The sequence below is a fragment of the Xenopus tropicalis genome, chromosome 7, assembly GCF_000004195.4.
Source record: "Xenopus tropicalis strain Nigerian chromosome 7, UCB_Xtro_10.0, whole genome shotgun sequence".
NCBI classification, from domain to species: Eukaryota; Metazoa; Chordata; class Amphibia; order Anura; family Pipidae; genus Xenopus; species Xenopus tropicalis.
The window spans coordinates 59631318-59657163 of NC_030683.2; the positions used below are offsets into that span (position 1 = coordinate 59631318).

General features: G+C 39.9%; 1 protein-coding gene across 2 annotated transcripts in view; it reads right to left on the bottom strand.

Moving 5' to 3' along the window:
• The window catches only part of aip (aryl hydrocarbon receptor interacting protein), a 72557-nt gene that overhangs the window by 34661 nt on the left and 12050 nt on the right, over positions 1–25846 (bottom strand). For both annotated transcript variants that reach the window (NM_001102749.1, XM_012965878.3), the window contains 2 exon segments: positions 2102–2290; positions 2488–2667. In NM_001102749.1, the coding sequence (NP_001096219.1) occupies positions 2102–2290; positions 2488–2667 (369 nt within the window).

Below are 25846 nucleotides of genomic sequence, written 5' to 3' on the forward strand. Positions count from 1 at the left end.
AGGGAGGAACACAGTGTCTGTTAGTTACCCCTCCCATATAGATTGTAAGCTCTATGGGGCAGGGACCTCGTTCATCTTGTTTCTGACTCTTATTGCAACTGTACCTTGTATTTATTTGTATTTATTGTTGTACTTTGTATTTATCCATTATCTTTAACCCCGTTTGTATTAATGTATTCTACTGTACAGCGCTGCGTACATAAGTAGCGCTTTATAAATAAAGATATACATACATACACAGCAGGCGAAGCAACATAGTCATCCCATATGTTGCTGGAAACATCAAAAAACTTAGGAGAATTTTAAAAAAACATTGCATTCCTGTGTTTTACAAACCCAGCAACACTCTGGACAAAAGCTGGTGCACCCTAAAGACCCTACACCCAAGCACATGAAAAGTAATGTGGTCTATGCTGTCCAGTGTAGTGGACAAAACAACCTCTCTGTAAGAAAAAAACAACCTCTCTGTAAGAGAATGGCCCAACATAGGCGGGCAAACTTCTCAGGACAAGACTCAGCAGTCTATCTACACCTCAAAGAAAAAGGTCACTCTTTTGAGGACAGTAACGTGCATATTTTGGACCGAGAGGACAGATGGTTTGAAAGAGGTGTGAAAGAGGCCATTTATGCTAGCCTGGAAAAACCATCCCTGAACAGAGAAGGGGGCCTGCAACACCGCTTGTCATCAACATACAATGCCGCTTTGACATCCTTACCCCGGCGGTTTAACAACAGTTCACACTTCCAGTCATGTACTTTGAAGGATTAACACCTTCATCAATGAGAATCATGGTACCATTGTGATTGGATCATACCTTCTTACACCTGTCAGTTTCAGCCAAAACCTAACTGAACAAGTTCAATGGAACCATTGTGATTGGATGTCTGTGACTGTCTTATCATCAAGAGTTAAATACCGGAGAATTCCCTACCAGTCATTTGAACTGAAGAAGCCACTCGGATGAGTGGTGAAACGTTTTCAAGAAAAACTCAGAAAAATCCAGTTGTTTTAGACTTAATTCTACTAGATACTGTTCACTTAATTGCTTTTTAGCGATTAGATGATTTACTATGATTTTAATGAGCATTACTTATTTGTGTATAATTATGTATGTACTTTCTGACTATGCAGGCAATGGTCCCTCTTCCCTTGAGTATAGCATATCCTATGCTTGTCAGGGGTGGAGGGCTGATACGAGTCATGCGGGTGGGGGTAATTTTATATATAAAGTTTTATTGAATGGATTTGTAATTAGGGTATGACATCGTGAACAAGGTCCAAGACCAGGACCGAAACATTGATGGAATAATCATGTAACTATTTACAATAAAGTTAAGTAATTAAGTTGGGAGTGCGCATAATCCTTGAAAAGATATTATATATATATATATATATATATATATATATATACACAGGGTTGGAATGACAGCACACGCAGGATGTTTTTCAAGAAGAATCACAGAGGTTTAGATAAATAAATGTGAGGCTTTATTCAGTCCGACGTTTCAGTTCCTATCTGGAACTTTCATCAGGGACAGTCCCTGATGAACGTTCCAGATAGGAACTGAAACGTCGGACTGAATAAAGCCTCACATTTATTTATCTAAACCTCTGTGATTCTTCTTGAAAAACATCTTGCGTGTGCTGTCATTCCAACCCTGTGACTTTGCTCTCTGCTTCTATATTACTACTATATTTTTGCCAGCACCCAGGGCATTTGAACTACTATAGGGTGTGCTCCATTTACTCTTGCATAATTATATATATATATATATACACGGCACTCACATATAGATAAGTTGCTGTTGCCTGGGTGCAGGTCCAAATAATGTTGAAGGTGTTTGAGAGAGGGTCAGCACTCACAGGACTTATATAAACAAATTATTTTTATTAAAGAGGAGACTAACGTTTCATATTTATTTTTATATAATGTACTCTAACATATTTGTAAATAGTAATCACAGGTACCTCTTATTCTAAGAAAACTAAGACAGTTTTCTCCTGTCTGTCCATGGCTTAATGTAAAGCATGCTAAATTTCATTTTTAGTAATTATTTAGTGTTAATTTGGAATTTAAAACAAAATTATTAGCATACTCACCTGTAAAAGTGTGATAATGAAAATAAGCAGCTGAGGATTTTTCTGAAGTTCATCCAAATCAGGATATCCTAGTGAGTGATCATGAAGCTGTGCAATACCACCGCAGCAGTGTCTCTGGCCTTCACGAGGATCCTGTCCTTCAGCAATGCGCCTCAGACTACGTGACACTTGTGGGTACTCAAGGACATGCTAATAGAGAAAAACAAATAGCTAATGCAGTATTCATCCTCATATTGGATTGCAAACATAATATTCCGGCAAATCGTTAGCATTGTTTATTTTGTAACAATCATTCTCGTTCCACAATCATACTGTAATTCTACTCAAACTACCATACATGTAATTTTTTCTGTTATGGTATTTAGATATTTTCTTTGCATCCATACCGACTTATCACAAAGAAACTCAGCAACTTCGCCCTGCTTCATGGTCCGTATGATTGTCTCCCACACTGGAAGTTTGAATTTCTTGCCGATTATAAGCTCCATGGGTTTGCCTTTTTCAGAGCTATCATCAATGACTGTGCGGTTTTGATCACAAAGAACGGTACGATAATGGAATATTGCCTGCAGAAAATAGAAAATTGCTATGTAATCTTGAGATGATAATAAACAAATATATATAATATGCTGTAATTCACTATCCGTATTCTTTTATTTTGCTCACGCCAAAGGAATACTTGGATGGTGACATCATATCGCCCAGCCCTAACAGCAACACATCATGAGATTAAATAACAGCATTAACATAAAGAGCTTAAAGGAAAACTAAACCCTAAAGATGAATATGGCTATTAATGCCATATTTTATATACTTAACTTAATGCAATAACCTTAAAGTTTCAGCATCTCTACAGTAGTAATTATATATATAATTTATTTAGAGTTGTCACAGAAACTTCCTATCTTGGATTCTGTTAGAACTGTCCAGGACAGTGCATTACTAATTAGCCTTGTACTGTTAAATTTATATTCTATATATGCAGTTGGTCCCTAAGCTCAGGAACTAAAAACAGCACATATATTATATTATTAGAGCTGGGCGGTATGACCAAAAATTTATATCACGGTATATTTCAAAATTATATCGGTGTCACGGTATTTGACGGTATTTTTTTTCCATGCATGATTAGGTGTTAACCCCATTTCCTAATAAATTAGAGAATAATTACTGCAGTATTGAAAATCAGAGTCAGGCAAGCGAAGGATCGGCAACAGAAAGTCGTAAGGTAAATCAGGCAGGCTTAGTTTCCCAGGCAAGGCCGCAGACAACATAGCACAAGAGGAGGCATTTGATAGCTTTAAATACCCCCCACGCATGCACAGAACCGGCGCCGTCAGCGCGTCACGGACGTACGCGCTTTGATAACGGGATGCGTGCGCACGCAAGGAGGCGCGCGAGACCAGGCCGCACGGGTGAGTACCCTGACACCCTGGTATTGCGGTATCTGAAAAATTAATATAGTTTTTAAAAAAAAAAAACACCGGTATTCGGTATTAAACGGTATATCGCCCAGCCCTAATATTATATATATATATATATATATATATATATACATACAGGTCCTTCTCAAAAAATTAGCATATTGTGATAAAGTTCATTATTTTCTGTAATGTACTGATAAACATACTTTCATATATTTTAGATTCATTACACACAACTGAAGTAGTTCAAGCCTTTTATTGTTTTAATATTGATGATTGTGGCATACAGCTCATGAAAACCCAAAATTCCTATCTCAAAAAATTAGCATATCATGAAAAGGTTCTCTAAACGAGCTATTAACCTAATCATCTGAATCAACTTATTAACTCTAAACACCTGCAAAAGATTCCTGAGGCTTTTAAAAACTCCCAGCCTGGTTCATTACTCAAAACCGCAATCATGGGTAAGACTGCCGACCTGACTGCTGTCCAGAAGGCCATCATTGACACCCTCAAGCAAGAGGGTAAGACACAGAAAGAAATTTCTGAACGAATAGGCTGTTCCCAGAGTGCTGTATCAAGGCACCTCAGTGGGAAGTCTGTGGGAAGGAAAAAGTGTGGCAGAAAACACTGCACAACGAGAAGAGGTGACCGGGCCCTGAGGAAGATTGTGGAGAAGGACCGATTCCAGACCTTGGGGGACCTGTGGAAGCAGTGGACTGAGTCTGGAGTAGAAACATCCAGAGCCACCGTGTACAGGCGTGTGCAGGAAATGGGCTACAGGTGCCGCATTTCCCAGGTCAAGCCACTTTTGAACCAGAAACAGCGGCAGAAGCGCCTGAACTGGGCTACAGAGAAGCAGCACTGGACTGTTGCTCAGTGGTCCAAATTACTTTTTTTTTTGTATTAAAAACACTTTTCTTTTATTGGTCGGATGAAATATGCAAATTTTTTGAGATAGGAATTTGGGGTTTTCATGAGCTGTATGCCACAATCATCAATATTAAAGGAGAAGGAAAGGCTAAGTCACTTGGGGGTGCCAAAATGTTAGGCACCCCGAAGTGACTTAGAGCGCCTACCTTGTACCCCGGGCTGGTGCCCCTGTACGGAGGGAACAGCACCAGCCCGGGGCACCTGTAGACACCACTTCCTCCTTCCTTTGCGCGCTGCCGGCGAAATCCGCCGGCCGGCGCATGCGCAGTAGAGTGAAAAGCCGACTTTAATGTTTAAGTTCGGCTTTACACTCTACTGCGCATGCGCGCGCAAGCGAGGAGGAAGCAGGTAGCGCCGGCAGCTACCCCGGGCTGGTGCTGTTCTCTCCGTACAGGGGCACCAGCCCGGGGTACAAGGTAGGCGTTCTAAGTCACTTGGGGGTGCCTAACATTTTGGCACCCCCAAGTGACTTAGCCTTTCCTTCTCCTTTAAAACAATAAAAGGCTTGAACTACTTCAGTTGTGTCTAATGAATCTAAAATATATGAAAGTGTAATGTTTATCAGTACATTACAGAAAATAATGAACTTTATCACAATATGCTAATTTTTTGAGAAGGACCTGTACGTGTATATATATATATATATATATATATATATATATTATAGTGTGTTTTTGAGCTATATATCTTATTTTTTGATAAGTACACAGAAATGAAATTAAATCTGTCAAATGTTTTTTTCTAAAACATTAGTCTTCTATATTTACATAACATAACATATTGCATACATTTTTTTTCTTCTTCACTAATCAATAAATCTTTTATTTAACTCACTATTTAATCCATTGGGTATGTTAGTATCCAGGGTGGACATCCACTATTTCTCTTTTAGACAATACATTTCTCAATATCATCTTTTTCCCCAATTTTTCAGTACCATGGAATGTTACATAATCAGTACTGACCTTAAAGGAACAGTTCAGTGTAAAAAATAGGTAAAATAGATAGACTGTGCAAAATAAAAATATTTCTAATACAGTTAGGCAAAAATACTTTTTAAACAGGGGGCCATATCACGGCCCCCGGACTGTTGGGTGGCCAGACTATAGTTAGGTCTCAAACTATGGCCCCCGCCCCCGTTGCGTCCTCACCCCTGGCTACTATCTGTCTGCCTCAGCGTGGTCCTCATCCCCATTTTTACACTGAACTGTTCCTTTAATGTTTCTCCAAAATATGTTCTGCTACTGATGTTGCCTCCACTTTTATTACATAGGATATATATTGCAGTACTCTTTCAGTCTCCTTGCTGTCTTGCCAAAATATTTTTTTTCCACATTTGCGGATTGGATAGTGTTAAAACATTGAAAATAGTTAATACAGTTCCTGTTTTGTTTTTATTTCAGCTTTGTGCATATATATCGTTATTTTAAATGAGGTAATCTTTCCCAGAGTATGCAGTAAATTGCCTAATATACAGACACATACAGTCATGGCCCAAATTGTTGGCACTCCAGAAATTTTTCCAAAAAATCAAGTATTTCTCACAGAAAAGTATTGCAGCAACACATGTTTTGCTATACTTTGCTACACACTTTTTTTTTTGTTTTGTTCCAATACACACAAAGGGAGGAAAAAAAGCAAATTTGACATAATGTCACACAAAACTCCAAAAATGGGCTGGACAAAATTATTGGCACCCTTTCAAAATTGTGGATAAATAAGATTGTTTCAAACATGTGATGCTCCTTTAAACTCACCTGGGGCAAGTAATAGGTGTGGGCAATATAAAAATCACACCTGAAAGCAGATAAAAATGAGAGAAGTTCTCTTTGCATTGTGTGTCTGTGTGTGCTACACTAAGCATGGACAACAGAAAGAGGAGGAGAGAACTGTCTTGAGGACTTGAGAACCAAAATTGTGGAAAAATATCAACAATCTCAAGGTTACAAGTCCAAATCTAGATTTGCCTTTGTCCACAGTGCGCAACATTATCAAGAAGTTTGCAACCCATGACACTGTAGCTAATCTTCCTGGGCGTGGACGGAAGAGAAAAATTGATGAAAAGTTGCAAAGCAGGATAGTCCGGATGGTGGGATAAGCACCCCCAAACAAGTTCCAAAGAAATTCAAGCTGTCCTGCAGGCTCAGGTAGCATCAGTTTCCAGCACGAACTATCCGTCAACATTTAAATGAAATGAAAAGCTACGGCAGGAGACCCAGAAGGACCCCACTGCTGACACAGAGACATAAAAAAGCAAGACTACAGTTTGCCAAAATGTACTTGAGTAAGCCACAATCCTTCTGGGAAAACGTCTTGTGGACAGATGAGACCAAGATAGAGCTTTTTGGTAAAGCACATCATTCTACTGTTTACCGAAAATGGAATGAGGCCTACAAAGAAAAGAATACAGTACCTACAGTGAAATATGGTGGAGGTTAAATGATGTTTTGGGGTTGTTTTTCTGCCTCTGGCACTGGGTGCCTTGAATGTGTGCAAGGCATCATAAAATCAGAGGATTACCAAAGGATTATGGTCGCACTGTAGAGCCCAGTATCAGAAAGCTGGACAATGACCCCCAAACATACGTCAAAAAGCACCCAGAAATGGATGGCAACAAAGCGCTGGAGAGTTCTTGTTCTTAAGTGGCCAGCAATGAGTCCAGATCTAAATCCCATTGAACATCTGTGGAGAGATCTTAAAATTGCTGTTGGGAAAAGGTGCCCTTCCAATAAGAGATACCTGGAGCAGTTTGGAAAGGAAGAGTGGTCCAAAATTCCCGGTGAGAGGTGTAAGAAGCTTATTGATGGTTATAGGAAGTGACTGACTTCAGTTATTTTTTCCAAAGGGTGTGCAACCAAATATTAAGTTAAGGGTGCCAATAATTTTGTCCAGCCCATTTTTGGAGTTTTGTGTGACATTATGTCCAATTTGCTTTTTTTCCTCCCTTTTTTGTTCTGTTCCAATACACACAAAGGGAATAAACATGTGTATAGCAAAACATGTGTTACTGCGATACTTTTCTGTGAGAAATACTTGATTTCCTGGAAAAAATTCTGGTGTGCCAACAATTTGGGCCATGACTGCAGGTGTGAAGCAGTAAATGCTGTAAATGTATAAATGTATTGAAATAAGTATTCAGTACAGCTACAGGAAAGATTTGTAAATGTAAAATGTGTAAATTCCCAAACAAAAAATGTTGTGTATATCGCCACTTCCTGCCATGCCTGGCAAGGCAGGAAGGAGATTGCAAAATATATTCTGTGTGAATATTGAGTATGTAATGTAAGCATTATTTTAGGCAAACATAAGGCCAATACTGATTTTGTCATATTCCAAGGTATTGAAGCAATAAAATTGGGAAAAAAGAAAAGATATGAAGTAATTATTGTAAGAAAGAAAGTTGACGTTTAACCTAAAAACCAACACCAAATGGGTTAAATAGTATGATATTAAAAGCATTATTAATTAGTGAAAAGGATTTTTTTATGCAACATGATATGGAATATCATATCATATCATATTGTAAGGGATATAAGGGGTCTTAAGGACCTGAGATAAGGGCTCCAACAGCTGATAAAACAAGGTTAAATTAGTTAAGGCCTCAGGAATGTAGGGGCCCCTCCATCTAGTAAAAATCATATTTTATACTTCATAATTCATATTTTATATATATGTTACCTCCGACTTTACAATGCGTTTATTATGTACTTTATATTGTATATTTTAAGGTAATTTAGTGTATTAATGTCAGTTAGTTATTGAGTATATGTTTCTTTACATTATTTTAATGATATTATAAGTTTTTGGATATTTAAAGAGGTATTCAAGATAGGGGACTATTGGCTCAGCTTCATATGTAATCCAACAGTGACATCTTGTGGTGGCTATGCCAAAGGACTTTTCCATTAAAAGACAAAGGACTCGTTTCTCATTGGCTCCGAAATTCATCAAATAAATTCCTTAACTAAAACTGTATAAAAGAAAAGTTCTAAAAGTTCATTTCAGCTCATCTTGACTTTTTCTTCTAACACCAAAAAGAAGAACTGAACAACCAGAGCTCATATATAAACTGAGAGAGGAAAATTTTCACCACAGGAAGAGAATTTTATTGAATTACCAATACTGGGGGAGGGAAGCATTTATCTCTCAGACCTCTCACTGCTCTACTGCAGCATCTCAGAACTTTTTGTCTGTCTTTTTCTTTACTATCTTGCATAGCTTGAATAAAATCCTTCCTTTATTAAAGGGGTTGTTCATCCTTACAATAGCCTTTAGTATGAAGTAGAGAATGCTATTCTGATATCATTTGCATTTGGTCTTAGTTTTTTATTAATTGTGGTTTTTGGAGTATTTAGCTTTTTGTTCAGCAGCTTTCCAGTTTGGAATCTCAGCCGCAATCTGGTTGCTAGGGGACAATTTAGCCTTGCAACCAGGCAGTGATTTGAAAGAGAGAGGAAAAGTGACCCCCATTTCAAAGCTGGAAAGAGTCAGAAGAAGAAGGCAAATAATTAAAAAAGACTATACAAAATAAAAAATGAAGACCAACTGAAAAGTTGCTAAGAACAGGTCTTTCTAAAATACTAAAAGTTAACATGAAGGTGAACCACCCCTTTAAGCCTAAAAGGTTGGACTTGATTTTGTTAGAGAGTATATATTTCTAACAGGTTTGGTGATCAGCCAGTTTTTGCAAAATTCTCAATCTTTGGGAGCAAACCCCAAACCCCTATTAAGCAGGTATTTTAAGATTAAACCTTAAGTTTCAATCTTAAAAATGGGGGTAGTTTATCAAAATATCCACAGTGAGATATTCAAGAGACAAAGAATTTTTGGCAAAGTAAAAGAACCGAGAGTCAGCAGTTCTTTGTTTAAGGAAAGGAAGAGGAGAAATCAGTGGCCACTGTGTAAAGCAGGAAGATACATTGTATCTTCATATTTTTCTCCATAGAGAGATTCAGGAGGCGTAGCATCCTGCCTTAAAGATTGCACATTTTAAAGGCAAAGGGACTACAAAGACTTCATATCAGGTGAGAATGGAGTTAATTTCTAAGCATGCAAATGAGAGTAATGTGATGTTTGAATTCAATACATGTACTAGAACAGACGCTGACTTATGGCACAGTTTTTATGAACAATGTGAGCGTGCAAACAAGTTGTTGGATAAAAAGGTATTGTGTATAAATAAAAACAAGAAAACGTTGACAAATATTCTAAAAATGGTAAACATTTTAAATATTGTGATTTAGAAAAGAGAATCCACACAAGATGTTTGCACAAAAACAGAAGTCAGTAACAATGAAACAGAAGGTAATGGCACAGACAGTGAAACAAATAATGAAGTTAATGAATCTGATTGCTCAAATTGAGACATTTTAATGCAACACATACAAGAATTAGAGGATCAGATATAAGTGAGAAAAGAAATGGTATGTCAGCTGGGAAAAAACTTTCACACAAAGGAAATCTGTGCAGGGAGAAGAGACTAAAGACCCACAGCCATTCCAGATGTTGAATTGGAAGAGGAGGAGGAGGAACCAGGTCCACTGCAACAATGGTATCCAACATTCCATTAATAATATCAGGGTTCGTAAAAACTAAAATTGATATCTGGTATTGTAAGGGAGTGGACAGTGGTAATTTCTGACTTGGAAGCAGCAGTTGTAAGGAAAACAAATTCAAAATGTAACATTCCTTTATGGCCTGTGAAAAAACAAGATGGCTCATGGAAATTAACAATTGATTTTAGAATGTTGAATAAATGCACACCTCCTTCAAATTGTACCCGATATACCTGACATTATGTCAAAGTTGATGACAGGTGCATGCAAATGGGTAGCAAATTTGTATTCACATTGGTCCTGGTTATAAAAAGCCATTACAGAAAAAAATAAAGACCATTTCTAACCTTCCGGTTATAACAACAACAACAACAAAGGCCTTAAGACAATTTCTAGGACTAGTCAATTTTTCCAGAGATTTCATTGAATCATCTGCAGAAAAAGCAGAAATAATATATTCTTAAAGGTAATGATTCTGCATTTGGTCCTTGAACTCAGGAACAGGATACCCTTAAAAAGAAATTTCAGGTGGCTCCAGCATTAGCCACAGTGGATCCTTCTGCACCATTTGCATTACAGGTGCACACTTTTGAAATGGCTGTTTTAGCAGTGCTCCGTTGCAAGGTGGTACAGGTATGGGACCTATTATCCAGAATGCTCGGGACCTGGGGTTTTGGATCTTAAAGGAACAGTAACACTAAAAAATAAAAATGTTTTAAAATAATTAAAATATAATGTACTGTTGCCCTGCACTGGTAAAAGTTGTGTGTTTGCTTTAGAAAGACTACTGTAGTTAATAGAAATAGCTGTTGTGTAGCCATGGGGGCAGCCATTTAAATTGAAAAAAGGAGAAAAGGCACAGGTTACTTAACAGATAACAGATAAGTAGCATAGATTCCCATTGTATTCTACACAGTTTATCTGTTATCTGTTATGTAACCTGTGCCTTTTCTCCTTTTTTCAATTTAAATGGCTGCCCCCATGGCTACACAGCAGGGTATTTATATAAACTGTAGTAGTGTTTATGAAGCAAACACACAACTTTTACCAGTGCAGGGCAATAGTACATAATATATTAATTATTTTTATACACTTTCATTTTTTGGTGTTACTGTTCCTTTAAGTTATGGATCTCCAAAAAAAATCATATAAATATTGAATAAACTAAATAGGCTTGTTTTGCCTCCAATAAGGATTAATTATATTTTAGTTGAGACCAAGTACAATCCACTGTTTAATTATTACAGGAAAAAAGGAAATCATTTTTTAAAATTAGAATTATTTGCTTATAATGGAGTCTATGGGAGATGGCCTTTCCGTAATTCTGAACTTTCTGGATAACGGGTTTCCGGATAAGGGATCCCATGCCTGTATATAGTTAGATAGTTACATAGGGTTGAAAAAAGACCAGAGTCCATCAAGTTCAACCCTTCCAAGTAAACCCAGCACACACAACCTATACTTACTACTCTATACTATCTCATACATAAACTATATATACAACCACGAATACTAACTGTAGATACTAGTATCACAATAGCCTTGGATACTATGCTTGTTTAAGAACTCATCCAGGCCCCTCTTAAAGGCATTAACAGAATCTGCCATTACATCATTACTAGGAAGGGCATTCCACAGCCTCACCATGAAAAACCACCTATGCTGCTTCAAATGGAAGCTCAGTTCCTCTAATCTAAAGGGGTGGTCTCTGGTGCGTTGATGGTTATTATGGGGAAAAAAAGAATACTCCCTATCTGCCTATAATCCCCTCTAATGTACCTGTACAGAGTAATCATGTCCCATCGCAAGTGCCTTTTTTCCAGAGAAAACGACTCCAACCTCAATAGTCTAACCTCATTGTTTAAATCTTGCATCCCCTTTACCAGTTTAGTTGCACGTTTCTGCACTCTCTCCAGCTCATTAATATCCATCTTAAGGACTGAAGCCCAAAACTGTACTGCATACTCAAGGAGAGGCCTTACCAGGGACCTATAAAGAGGCAAAATTATGTTTTAATCCCTTGAGTCAGTGCCCTTTTTTATACAAGACAGCACTTTGTTTGCTTTAGTAGCCACCAAATGACATTGCCAGGAATTAGACAACTAATTATCAAAAAAAAAAAACCCCAGAGTAGAGTAGAGTGAAAAGCCGAACTTAAACATTAAAGTCGGCTTTTCACTCTACTGCGCATGCGCCGGCCCACGGATTTCGCCAGCAGCGCGCAAAGGAAGGAGGAAGCGGTGTCTACAGGTGCCCCCAGCCTTTCCTTCTCCTTTAAGCATCCCCCCAACAAACTACCATTTAGTAGATAGTTCGTGTTTATATTATTTCTACCAAAGTGCATAACTTTGCACTTGTCCACATCAAACCTCATTTTCCAGTTGGCTGCCCAGTTTTCCAATTATGTCAAATCACTGTGTAAAGTGGCAGCATACTGCATGGAACGTATAGTTTTGCACAATTTAGTGTCGGCAGCAAAAATAGAAACAGTACTTTCTATGCCCACCTCCAGGTCATTAATAAACAAATTAAATCAGCCAATTTTTTGTAAACGGAACATGTATTAACAAGCAATTTTTTAACATTTTGCGCTCATTATATTTATTAAGCTTTTTCGACAGGAAAACCTTTAAGAAATCAAGATTATTATATATTGTTTTTTCCGGTACGAAGTGGACATTAACATACATGCTTTATTTTTTTTTTATTCTTAATGTGTAACCAAAATTTTGGGGTAAATATGCAAAAAAAAAAAAATCAAAAAGTGTGATATTTTTAGTGTTTTTACAATAAAAATTAAGTTTACTGACAAAAATGTTTTTTGTTTGAAAAAGCCCTGATTCTGCTGAACACAACGATACCAAACATATGTAGGTCACCCGCTTTTTCTGTCCAGGAGACCCCCCAAAAGTAAAATAGAATTTTGTAAAATTTTTACAGCAAAACTGAACAGATAAGCATATATCACAGTTAAGTGGTGTAACAAACATCTAAATGTGAAACACCCCCATAAGTTGTATACTTTTAGAAACTACTTACCTCTAGGTTTGTAGATTTGGTATACTTTTTGGTGTAAATGTACTTGTGAAGGAATCTAAAATTTCAGCTCAGCAGAAAAGGGGCAGGACTGGGTCTGTTCTGAACTTATATACCCCCAACAGTAACACGTGTCTGTTGAGGTCATGGAGCTAATCATCAGGTCGGTGGGAGGTAAAGAGATTCTGCTCGTTGCCTAGGAGGTATGCTGGGTGCAGTTCAGGGGGGAGGCTGGGGGGGCTGCTTATTGCTGTCCAAAAAGCAGATACATACCTATTATGTATCCGCTGTTTAGAGACACAGGGGCACTGATCCAATCTGATCGGTGGGAGAGGAGGGGGCCTCTGCTTATTGCCTAGGAGGTATGCTTGGTGCAGTACAGGGGGGAGGCAGGGGGGGCTGCTTACTGCTGTCCAAACAGCAGGTACCTACCTATTACGTATCTGCTGTTTGCAGACACAGGGGAGATCCGATCGTGGGGGAGGAGGGGGGGGCTGCTTCCTGCGATCCAGTCCGCGGGGGATAAGAAGGGGGCCTCTGCTTGTTGCCTAGGGGATAAAGGTATGTGGTGGGTGCAGTGCAGGGAGGAGGGAAGGCGATCAGAGGCGGCTTTCTTCTTTCCAAACAGTAGATACGTACTTATAATGTATCTGCCGTTTGGAAGCATGGGGGCAAAAATACGGGTGGTGAAAGGGTTCAGAGCGGGCTGATGCTGGGTGGGAGCGGCTAAAGCAGAAGAAGCAGTGTGAGCCTGCTAAATGTCAAACAACGTATCTCACACGTGCTTGGCAGTTAGAGGCTATTTTAGTAAGAACGTGTGAGACACGTTGTTGGCAGTAAAAAAGTTAAATTTAAAATGCTGTCATTCTCACACTATTTATGCCAGGGTGCCCAAATTTTGTAGTTTGTCACTGAGTAACTTCAACTCAAGGCACATTCACCAACCACCAATTACAATTCACCTATTGACTTTTATTGTTTTAAATTTTAAAATGATGTTCTTTAACTAATCCCAGCTTTCAGATTTCATTCATTAAAGGAGAAGGAAAGGTAAAAACTAAGTAAGCTCAGAAAGGTCTATGTAAATACAGCCATAAGCACTTACAGAAACACTGCACTGACTTCTCTGTCAAAAGATTAGTTGTATCTGTTTTACTCTGCCAGAGACACGCAGCTTTCAGCTTCCTGCTCTCTGCTGCTCTCCCCCTCCCTCAAGAATGCTAAGAGCTCACTCCCCCCTCTGAGCCAATCAGCAGGAAGCTGACTCATAGTCTAACTGAGCATGTTCACTTGGTCCCGGTGTCTGTGCAGGACCAAGGCATTATGGGAATCTTCTTTACACAGATCAGCTTTTTTTCTTCCTGTTTGGCTTCTGATCATCTGAACGGGAGAAATATGGGGAGACTTAAAGGAACAGTAACACCAAAAAATTAAAGTGTATAAAAATAATTAATATATTATGTACTGTTGCCCTGCACTGGTAAAATGTGTGTTTGCTTCATAAACACTACTACAACACCCTGCTGTGTAGCCATGGGGGCAGCCATTTAAAATTGAAAAAAGGAGAAAAGGCACAGGTTACCAAGCAGATAACAGATAAGTAGCATAGATTCCCATTGTATTCTACACAGTTTATCTGTTATCTTCTTATGTAACCTGTGCCTTTTCTCCTTTTTTCAATTTAAATGGCTGCCCCCATGGCTACACAACAGCTATTTCTATTAACTACAGTAGTCTTTCTGAAGCAAACACACAACTTTTACCAGTGCAGGGCAACAGTACATTATATTTTAATTATTTTAAAACATTTTTATTTCTTAGTGTTACTGTTCCTTTAAGGGCACTATTGAGAGAACTGAAGGTATGCCTGCAGTTTGAGATGAACTCTTTATTAGCCTTTCCTTCTCCTTTCTTCATGTTTTTTAAATCAACATGGCGGGAAAACCTATCTGACTTTGCATGATTTTGGAAGCCTCCCATAGGACTCAATGGCACTCTGCAGCTCACAACCGAAGCTTGAATGAATCCGAAACTTACATACTCGGCGCGGCAATATGATTTTGTCATGTTATTTTTGATACACAGTACGAATAAGTTGCGCAAATTAGCGAAAAAATCGTCAAAAATACACAAGGTACGAAAAAGTGCAATTCGGACTGATCATACTTCAATAAATCTGCCCCACAGCATATTGAAACTACATTTAATATGCACAAAAATACTTCAAGACTGGCACACGCTATAAAAAAATCATCACCTTATTGTGAACACATTGCACAAAATTAGTCAGATGTTTCAGTCCTCAACAGGAGAAAGGTCCTTTTGAGAACCGAAACGTTGGACTAATATATATATAATAAAGTATATACTTTACAAAAGTTCAAAAAGCGACATATTCATATAGTGCAAGCACATTTGCCTAAATCTATAATCCACTCCTCCGTTTATCCCAAGGGGGGGAGGGGGAGCATATGGGACATAACTGTTCAGTTAGTTTGCATTTGAATCTGACCTGCGTGCTCACAAACAAACCCCCCCCTCAAGTCACTGACTAACTAAGATATTAGAGAGCTGAAAGCAGGAAGTAGTAATTTGGCTATTATGTTATGTGGCATCTGCTCACTCTAGTCTTTGTAGATTACATTTTTACCTAACTATATTGCAAGTATTTTTTACTCTAATCTAATCACTTAGATTTCCACTTCCTCCTGTAACCCACTCAGCCCCTTCCCTCAGGAATTTGCTTTGGCTGTTGGCTTGTGGGCATGCTCAGTTGTTCTAAGCTCAGATTACTAAACACGCCCTCCAGTCTAGCAGCCAGTAAAAAGATGGCACTGTTGGTTCCCATAGAAACTCAATTCTAGCTGTCTGCTTCAATCCTTAAAAAATTAAGGATTTCCTACATGTAAATGCCCTAATACACTTACTTTCCCCCACACACGAATAGATCTATTTTCAAACTACAGCTCAAATTTCAGTCTTGCATAGGCCTCCGTGCATGGTCAGATCATGCACTAATTTAGAACTATGGCCCTCCCAACATAAGCAGTGATCTGGGATATTGGAGGCTTAATGAATCTCTTATATTAAAAGCAGAATCTAAAGAATTAATAACGGATAAAATTAAACCATATTTTACAGAAAATGCATCACCCATAATAAATGTACAAATCCTATGGCTAGCCCATAAGGCAGTCATCAGGGATGAGCTAATCTCCTAGCAAAACAAGCAAAAACACAAAGAGACATCCAAAATACCCAACTGGAACAAAAAAAAATCATTGAATTAGAACGAGAATAAAACAGCCCTCTACCATACTACAACAAGAAATAACAGATATCAACAACATATAGCCAACAATCCTTAAAGTGGACCTGTCACCCAGACATAAAAAGCTTTATAATAAAAGCCCTTTTTAAATTAAACAAGAAACCCAATATCATTTTGTTATTACCACATCCATACCCATTATAAAAGCATTTAAAAATCCCAGCTGTAAATCATATATTGCCTGCCCCGCCTCTATGCCTTAGGCATAGAGGTGGGGCAGAGAGTTACTTTCACTTTCAATTCAGAACTTTTTAGATCAGGGGTCTCAAACTCGCGGCCCGCGGGCCATTTGCGGCCCTCGGTACAATATTTTGTGGCCCGCACCAACGCCTTCTCAAAAGCAATGAATGGATCGCGATTTTTATTGCGATTCAAGGGATAATGCAAGGCACAGCGGGCGGGAGCTGCTGATTGCGGAAATGATGTTATGCCATCATAACAGTTATTACGGGAAGACGTTCTCTGTGCACAATTAGCTGCTAAGGCAGGGGTGGGCAAACTACGGCCCGCGGGCCACATCCGGCCCCTTGGCCTTTTTAATCCGGCCCGCTGACGACGCCAAGTCTCATCACGCGAGACTTAGTGTCATTGGCGGGCCGGAATTAAAGAGACGAAGGGGGCGTAACGCTGGCCTGGCCCGGGGGTGAGTAAATGTGGCCCGTGAGCCAAAAAGTTTGCCCACCCCTGTGCTAAGGAGCTAATTGTGCACACAGAACGTCTTCCCATAATAACTGTTATGATGGCATAACGTCATTTCCGCAATCAGCAGCTCCCGCCCGCCGTGCCTTGCATTATCCCTTGAAAGCCAATTTTTTGTGAAATCCCTTATGCGGCCCAGCCTCATCCTGACTTTGCCTCCTGCGGCCCCCAGGTAAATTGAGTTTGAGCCCCCTGTTTTAGATGTTGCTGCCCTCCTCACATTCCCCCTCCCTCTGCACCAAGTAATTTTGTAACCAGTGTATGGACATGGGCATCATGTCCCCCCATACTGGCACAGAAACAAGATTTTGACAGGATGCAATGCCTGCTTTGAACAGTGTCCACAAAATGGTGCCGGCCTGCTTGCTGTATTCGTGAATTCCAAGGCTGAAGAAAATAAAATCAAAATAATTTATATAGTGTAAGTAAAGTTTATTTTGTTTGACAAACACAATAGAAAACAATTTGAAATGATTTATTAAGGTGACAGGCCCCTTTAAAGGACAATGAAAGGTTAATATAAATTAAAAGTAAGTCTAAAGGCATTCTTTTTAAGTATATTTATCATGCTGTGTAAAAAGTGGAGTAAAACATTACTGGTGATGTTGCTCATAGCAGCGAATCAGATGCTTTGCTTTGGTTTTCTAACTGTTGAAATCTAATTGCTGATTGGTTGCCCTGGGCAACATCACTGGTAATGCTTCACTCCACTTTTTAAACAGCATGATAAATATACCCCTAAGAGTTTAAAGAGCTGAAAGCAGGTAGTGTTCTGGCTTTTATGTTAGACATCTGCTCACTCCAGCCTATATAGATTACATTTTTGTCTAACTAACTATATTACTAAAAATAAAAAAACAACAATGTTGTGTACTTGATCATATGTACTAAGTGCCCTACAGGAGGAATGTACATTGGAGAAACAGGGCAAAAACTGCGCACAAGGATGAACCATCACAGACATAAGATCAAAACCAAAGCATGTGATACACCAGTGGGACAACACTTCTGCAATCAGGACCACAGACTTCAGGACATGAAGGTGTTAATTCTAAAAGGGAACTTTGGATCTGAACGAGAAAGGAAGATCTATGAATTCAAATGTATGGAGTTATTTAACACATTAAGACAGGGCCTTAATTTGGGGTCAGGTTTCATGTCACACTATCTGATCTGACTGAATCCAGACCCCTGGACTATTTACAACCCACCCTAATAAACCTTAATTACTTTCACTATCTTCACAAGTTATCTCTGTCTATCTGTAACTTCCTAATTTATTGCTTGTAAACAATTCTCTCTGATCTATCAGTATAAATGTTGTGCCATTTCAGTTCTCATTTGTATTTTGCCTAATGAAGGGGCCTTAGAGCTCCGAAAGCTTGCAATGTATTTTTATTGTTAGCCAATATAGGTATCATTTCTACAATACTCTTGTATTTGTGTTTTGTTATTATTACTTTTGACACTGGCTAACAGGGTACTACAGTTTTTGTTTTGTGATTAACTATATTACAAAAATTTTTTATTTTGCCCATTTTAATTTTTACACGGAACTGTTCCTTAAATACAGATATAAAATGCTATTCTAAAATTCTGGCCACCAGGTTACTCCCAACATTGATAAATAACTATCAAGTGGGGGAGACAAGGCTCAGACAATACAAGACATTTAAAGAACCTGTCCCCCCCTTATATTTGCTTTAAATGTGGAGCCACTTGCCCAATCAATCAGACCAAACCCAGATATTATGGAGTTCCAATGTCTGCAGGCACACATAAAATAAGTCTATTTGCAGATGACATTTTGTCCAACAATATAATTACCAAATTTGCTGACTCAACTAACACAATTTAAAAAAAGTGTCATGATATAGAATAAATACATCCAAAACCCAAGCATTAACAATAAATGTACCACAAAGTACTTTAGCTGCCATAGCCCAAACTTTTTTGTTTGAATGGAGGTTGTGTGCCTAGTGTACCTAGTTGTTAATAGAGCCATATTGGATAAATGCAAGAAACCCTAATTTTGTAGTCAATTATGAATAATATATGGTGCTGGTTTCACTTTGGGCTACAAATTAATCCTATATGTAAATATGGCCCCTTTATTGGAGCTCCCTATCAGTTATCTGTGTTTCAAATGAAGGGTGTGGCGTGGCCTAACACTCCCTGCCAAAAGTACAGTAGGAGGGGGATAGCCAATCACAGCCTTGCACTCACACAAGCAAAGACAGACTTCAGTTCCCTATCAGGTCAGCCTAGCTACCGATTGGTTCCTATCCTACAGTGCCGTGTACCGAGAGCCGCCGGCTCCCCTGCACATCCGGAGAATTCATACAGCAGGAAGTGGAACAGATGGGCGAGACTAGTGGGGTTTTGGTGAAATTTCTCAATAAATCAGTCCAAAACACAACTTTTTTAAAGGAGAAGGAAAGGTAAAAACTACGTAAGCATTATCAGAAAGGTCTATGTAAATACAGCCATAAGAACTTACAGTAATGCTGCACAGAGTCCTCTATCAAAAGAAACACAGGATTTCTTTTCCCTTTTTTTGAAACATGATGTTACAGTGTCTGACTTTCAGAAACATCCTTGATTCCTGTGGCAGTTCTCATCTCTCTCCCCTCTCCTGCTCCCACCTCCCACAAGAATGCTAGGAACTCCCTCCCCCCTCCCTTAGGAATATGTGATTTGAGCTATAACGGCTAGACTGAAGGAAGGAAGCTACTAAAAATGGCAGCTGCTATCTTAAGAAAACGGAGAAAGCTTTTAAAGCTGTTTACTCAGGTATAGTAATAGTTTCTGCAGAATAAATATGCCAAAATGACTATTTTTCTCCTTTAAGCATAATCCTTCTATATTTAGAAGAGTATGATTCAGTGGTACATTCTTAACTTTTATATGTGTCTCCTTTAAGCTTCCAAAAGACCCAGATTTTATCTTATCTTATCTTATCGTTTAAATTATCAACTTCTCCTACGTGCAATAGCTCAGGATTGTATTAAATGGCATAAAGACATGGCTGGACCCTATAGTAGCTGTGAAGATGAACATACTTCCTTGGATCTTATATTTGTTCAGAACGTTGCAAATTCCGCCATCACCCCAATATATTGAAACATTTCAACGAATACTCAAAATCTTCATATGGCAAGACAAACCACCAAGACTGAAATTTCAAATAGCAACATATTGCGCAGCGCTGTACAATAAGTGGGTTTCATACATTGGACATACAGAGTAACATATAAAGCAATCAATAACCGATACAAAAGGTGAAGAGAGCCCTATCCGAAAGAGCTTACAATCGACAAGGCGTACAAACCTTGGATTGATCATGAATCGAGCTACGCAGATTTGGGCCAACTTTCGCACCACTTATGGCTGGACAAACAGAACAGACCATCATCAACCAAACTGCTTCCTACCACCAGATTTATTCTACTAACATGGTATAAGAATGCCCCAAAGCACAATTTTGGTACATTTCCTTCTCCACTACTACCGCTAAGGGCTTTATCCAAACATATTCCCCAAATTCATATCTCAAGATGGATTAATGGTGGGCTTAAGCAACTCAAAGATCTTTACAATGCAAATACTCTGCAGCTCTTTGAAAGGCTTGTGGAAAAACACAATCTCAAACCCACAAATCACTACATCTACCTTTAAAATCACACATTGGATGCATTCCTATAATAGAGACTACAAAAAACTTAAGGCAACTAAGTATGGAACATCTCTCAAATTGTTATAAACTCTTAACAGTTCATGACCCTAACATAAAATTACCAATTATGCAAAAGTGGGAGCACTTTTACCATCCAACAATGGCAAAAAACTACATGATGTACCAATCATGTAGATGCACACATTAAACTCTTGACAAATGGCACTTAACTCCACAAAAGTTGTCTAGAGGGCGCAGATGTGGTACTCAAGGTTCTTTACTATATATATGTGGTGGCACTGTCAAATAACTGCCTCATTTAGGCAAGATTTCTTTCAAATGATTATCGCAATTACTCCAACAACAACAAAAGAACCCAGAAGTTTTTCAGTCTGGCAATACCTCAGTCACCTGCCTCAATGAGAATCATGGTATCATTGACACCAGGTTTTTTTTGAACCTCAATAAGTTTCTGACTGCACAGCGAGTGTGGGAGCTGCTAAGCGAGTATTGCATGTAATCTAAAGTGTTGCATGTAAATTAAGTGTTTAGCAAGCATTAAAAATAAAAAGGCGTTTGGGGTTTTACTGTGCATGCTGGGAGTGCTGGGTGAAAGGAGAAAGTAAGTGCAATTAACTAACTGCTGTGTGACTTGTAAGTGCTACCTGGCTGATTGAGCATACTAATTAAGGGGGTGGAGTAAATCTTGTAAATTCTCAACTGACATTTGGCTGTTTGGTTTGAACCTCAATAAGTTTCTAACTGCACAGTGAGTGTGGGAGCTGCTAAGTGAGTGTTGCATGTAATCTAAAGTGTTGCATGTAAATTAAGTGTTTAGCAAGCGTTAAAAACAAAAAGGCGTTTGAAACTAAAAAGGCACTATACAAGGGATTGCACTCGGGAGACTAAGTACCCAGTCACAATATGAGTTGCAGTATGATTGCTGGTGTCGCATGTATGTGGTCCTGGAGCAGCAGTTCCATGCAGCATTTACTTGTGAGAGATGCAGGTGGGTTTTCCTCTTGGAATCTGAGGTGCAGAATCTAAGGGGGGAACTGGCAGCACTGAGGGCAGCTGCAAACATGGGGGAGAACAGGAGGCTCACTGAGCAACCACTGGCAGGGGCCGGTGTAGTGGGAGGTGGAGAAGGGACAGTGGAGGTTAATGAGGGAGACAAATTTGTGACAGTTAAGAGGGGAAGTAGGGGACGCAGGGGTAGGGGGGCTGGTTCACTGCTTGTACAAACCAACAGATTTGCCGCTTTAGGTGAAGATGCTGGGGAAGGCAGCTCTGAGCTGGCATGTATGGAGCGGGCTGACTCACAGAGCACCCTGGGAGCCGGCACCTCTAATACAGGTGGGGGGAGTAGTGCTAGGAAGGGAAGACAGGCTATAGTTGTAGGGGATTCAATTATTAGAAAGGTGGATAGGGTAATTTGTCGCAAAGACCCTACATGCCGAACTGTGTGTTGCTTGCCTGGTGCTAGGGTTCGGCATGTGGTGGAACGAGTGGACAAATTGTTGGGATGGGCTGGGGAAGACCCGGCAGTCTTGGTACACATAGGTCCCAATGACAAAGTTAGAGGAGGGGGGGAAGTCCTCAAAAACGATTTTAAAAAGCTAGGCGAGAAGTTGAGGGCGAGGACTTCCAAGGTAATTTTCTCAGAGATATTACCTGTGCCACGAGCAACGTTAAGAAGGCAGCGGGAGCTTAGGGAAATTAATGCGTGGCTGAGAAATTGGTGCAGGGAGGAGGGCTTTGGGTTTCTCGAGAACTGGGCTGATTTCTCAATCGGCTACAGGCTCTTTGCCAGGGATGGGCTGCACCTCAATGATGATGGGGCAGCTGCTTTGGGGGAAAAGATGGCTAGAGGGTTGGAGGAGATTTTAAACTAGAAGTGGGGGGGGGGGGTGCAGCAGGAAATTCTGTGGTAGACAGGATAGATGAGGTAGTGGGCATAGTAAGGGAAAATGGGGGAGGAGACTTGCTTCGGGATACTGAGAATGGCAGGGAGGCCCATAAGTTGTTTACACGTCATTCTCACGCTGGTACCAGTATTAAATGTATGTTTACCAATGCAAGGTGTCTGACTGGTAAAATGGGAGAGCTGGAGATGCTGGCGTTGGAGCGGAAATATGATGTGATTGGTGTTGCTGAAACTTGGTTGAATGAGTCTCATGACTGGGCAGTTAATATTGGGGGTTATACATTGTTTCGGAGGGACGGGGGCAATAGAAAAGGAGGAGGGGTGTGTCTGTTCGTTAAGCAGGAACTAAAAGCAAATATTAAGAGGAAGTGATGGGGGTAACAGAGGGAGCTGAATCCTTATGGGTTGAGCTTCTCACAGATAGTAAAGAAGCTTCCAAACTAATTGTAGGCGTATGCTATAGACCCCCCTAATGTAAGCGAAGAGGAGGAGGCCCAGCTCCTGTTGCAAATAGAAAAGGCTGCTAGTTTGGGGCAAGTGATAATAATGGGGGATTTTAATTATCCTGAAATTGACTGGAGCCATAGTACTGCCAGGACAGTAAATGGGAACAAGTTTATAAACTTGCTGCATGACAACTTTATGTCACAGGTTGTTGAGGAGCCAACCAGGAACCATGCTATACTAGATCTAGTGATCTCTAATGACCCAGAACGTATAGCAAATGTGCAAGTGGTTGAACCCCTGGGTAATAGTGACCATGTTATTTCATTTGATGTTTGGTGCAGGAAACAAATTTACACGGGGGCAACAAAGACAATGAATTTTAGGAAGGCAAATTTTAGCTCCTTAAAGGAACAGTAACATCAAAAAATTAAAGTGTTTTAAAGTAATTAAAATATAATGTGCTGTTGCTCTGCAAAGAAACTGGTGTTTTTGCTACAGAAAAGCTACAATATAAATAAGCTGCTGTGTAGCCATGGGGGCAGCCATTCAAGCTGGAAAAAAGGAGAAAAGGCACAGGTTACATGGCAGATAACTAGTAGATAAGCCCCATATAATGGGGATTTATCTGTTATCTGCTAAGTAACCTGTGCCTTTTCTCCTTTGAATGGCTGCCCCCATGGCTACACAGCAGCTAACTTATATTAACTATAGTAGTCTTTCTGAGGCAAACACACCAGTTGTAGCAATGCAGGGCAACAGTACATTATATTGTTATTACTTTTATACACTTTCATTTTTTGGAGTTACTGTTCCTTTAAGGGCAGCGCTTCAGGGCATAGATTGGGGCATTATGTTTTCTGATAAAAATACAGAGCAGAAATGGTTGTCATTTAAAATGATATTAAATCATTACTGTTCTCAATTTATTCCATTAATAAGAAAAAGTAGAAGTGTTAAGAATCACCCTATGTGGCTTAACTCTGAGGTAAAGAAGTTAATAGGGAGAAAAAGGAAAGCTTTTAAGAAATATAAGTCAGAGGGGACAGTAGCTGCGTTTAATGAATATAAACACTGTAACAAGTGTTGTAAAACAGCAATCCGGAAGGCAAAGATAGAAAATGAGGAGCGCATCGCGGCCGAAGCCAAGACTAACCCCAAAAAGTTTTTTAAGTATATTAATAGTAAAAAGATGCAGGTTGAGGGTGTGGCCCCATTGAGTTATAGTAACAATATGGTTACAGCGGATACAGAAAAGGCAGATGTGCTTAACCAGTTCTTTTCTTCTGTGTATACAGTAGAGGAGCCAGTGGGCCAAGTCCCACCTAAGAGCTGCACTGTTGCCTCAGCTCCAACTACACAGTGGTTGGCACAGGATATGGTGCTTAAAGGGTTACACACGATAAATGTAAACAAGGCACCTGGGCCAGATGGAATACACCCTCGGGTACTGAGAGAGCTAGGGGCAGAATTACAGTGGCCCTTGTTTCTGATATTCTCAGACTCTCTTTTCTCAGCCTGGCAATTATAGGCCTGTAAGTTTGACATCCGTGGTGGGCAAGTTATTTGAAAGCTTGTTAAGGGATCACATACAAAATTATGTACTGGAGAATGCCATTATGAGCAGTAATCAGCATGGCTTTATGAAGGACAGCAGGGGCGGGCCAAGCCGACCGGGCGCCCTAGGCAACCCGGTCGGCCAACTCCGCCCACCTCCCCGAACATGCGCGCCAAAGCACAGGAGGAGGGGCAGGGGGGCTGTGCGATTCGATCGGTCATTGCCTCCACCGCTAATGTTAAGCGACGGAGGCAATGACAAAGTAGCACTAGGGGTAGGCAGGAGAGGCTCCTGCCTGGCGCCCCTCAATCGTTGCGCCCTAGGCAGCTGCCTCTTCTGCCTACCCCTAGTTCCGGCCCTGAAGGACAGGTCATGTCAGACCAATTTAATTGCTTTTTATGATGAGGTAAGTAAGAAGCTGGACAGTGGGGATGCAGTAGATATAATCTATTTGGATTTTGCCAAAGCATTTGATACCGTTCCCCACAAACGACTGCTTTCTAAACTAAGGTCTATTGGTCTTAGTGAAGTCGTTTGCACATGGATTGAAAACTGGCTACAGGATCGGGTACAGAGGGTGGTTGTTAATGGTACATTCTCTACTTGGAATAAGGTTCGCAGTGGGGTCCCTCAGGGTTCTGTACTGGGTCCACTTTTGTTTAACTTGTTCATAAATGACTTGGGGGAGGGTATTATGAGTAATGTATCAGTGTTTGCAGATGACACAAAACTCTGCAGACCAGTCAATTCTATCCAGGATGTGACATCCCTGCAGCAGGATCTTGACCAACTGGCAATCTGGGCAGCTAAGTGGCAGATGAGATTTAATGTGGATAAATGTAAGGTCATGCACCTGGGATGTAAAAATATGCAAGCCCCGTATACCCTTAATGGGACTGCACTAGGCAAATCCATAATGGAGAAGGACCTTGGAGTCCTTGTAGATGATAAACTTGGCTGTAGCAAGCAATGCCAGCCAGCAGCTGCAAGGGCAAACAAGGTTTTGAGCTGTATTAAAAGGGGTATAGATTCACGGGGGGAGGGGGTTATTCTTCCCCTTTACAGAGCACTGGTAAGGCCCCATCTAGAATATGCTGTCCAGTTCTGGTCTCCAGTGCTCAAATGGGACATTATTGAGTTAGAGAGGGTCCAGAGAAGGGCA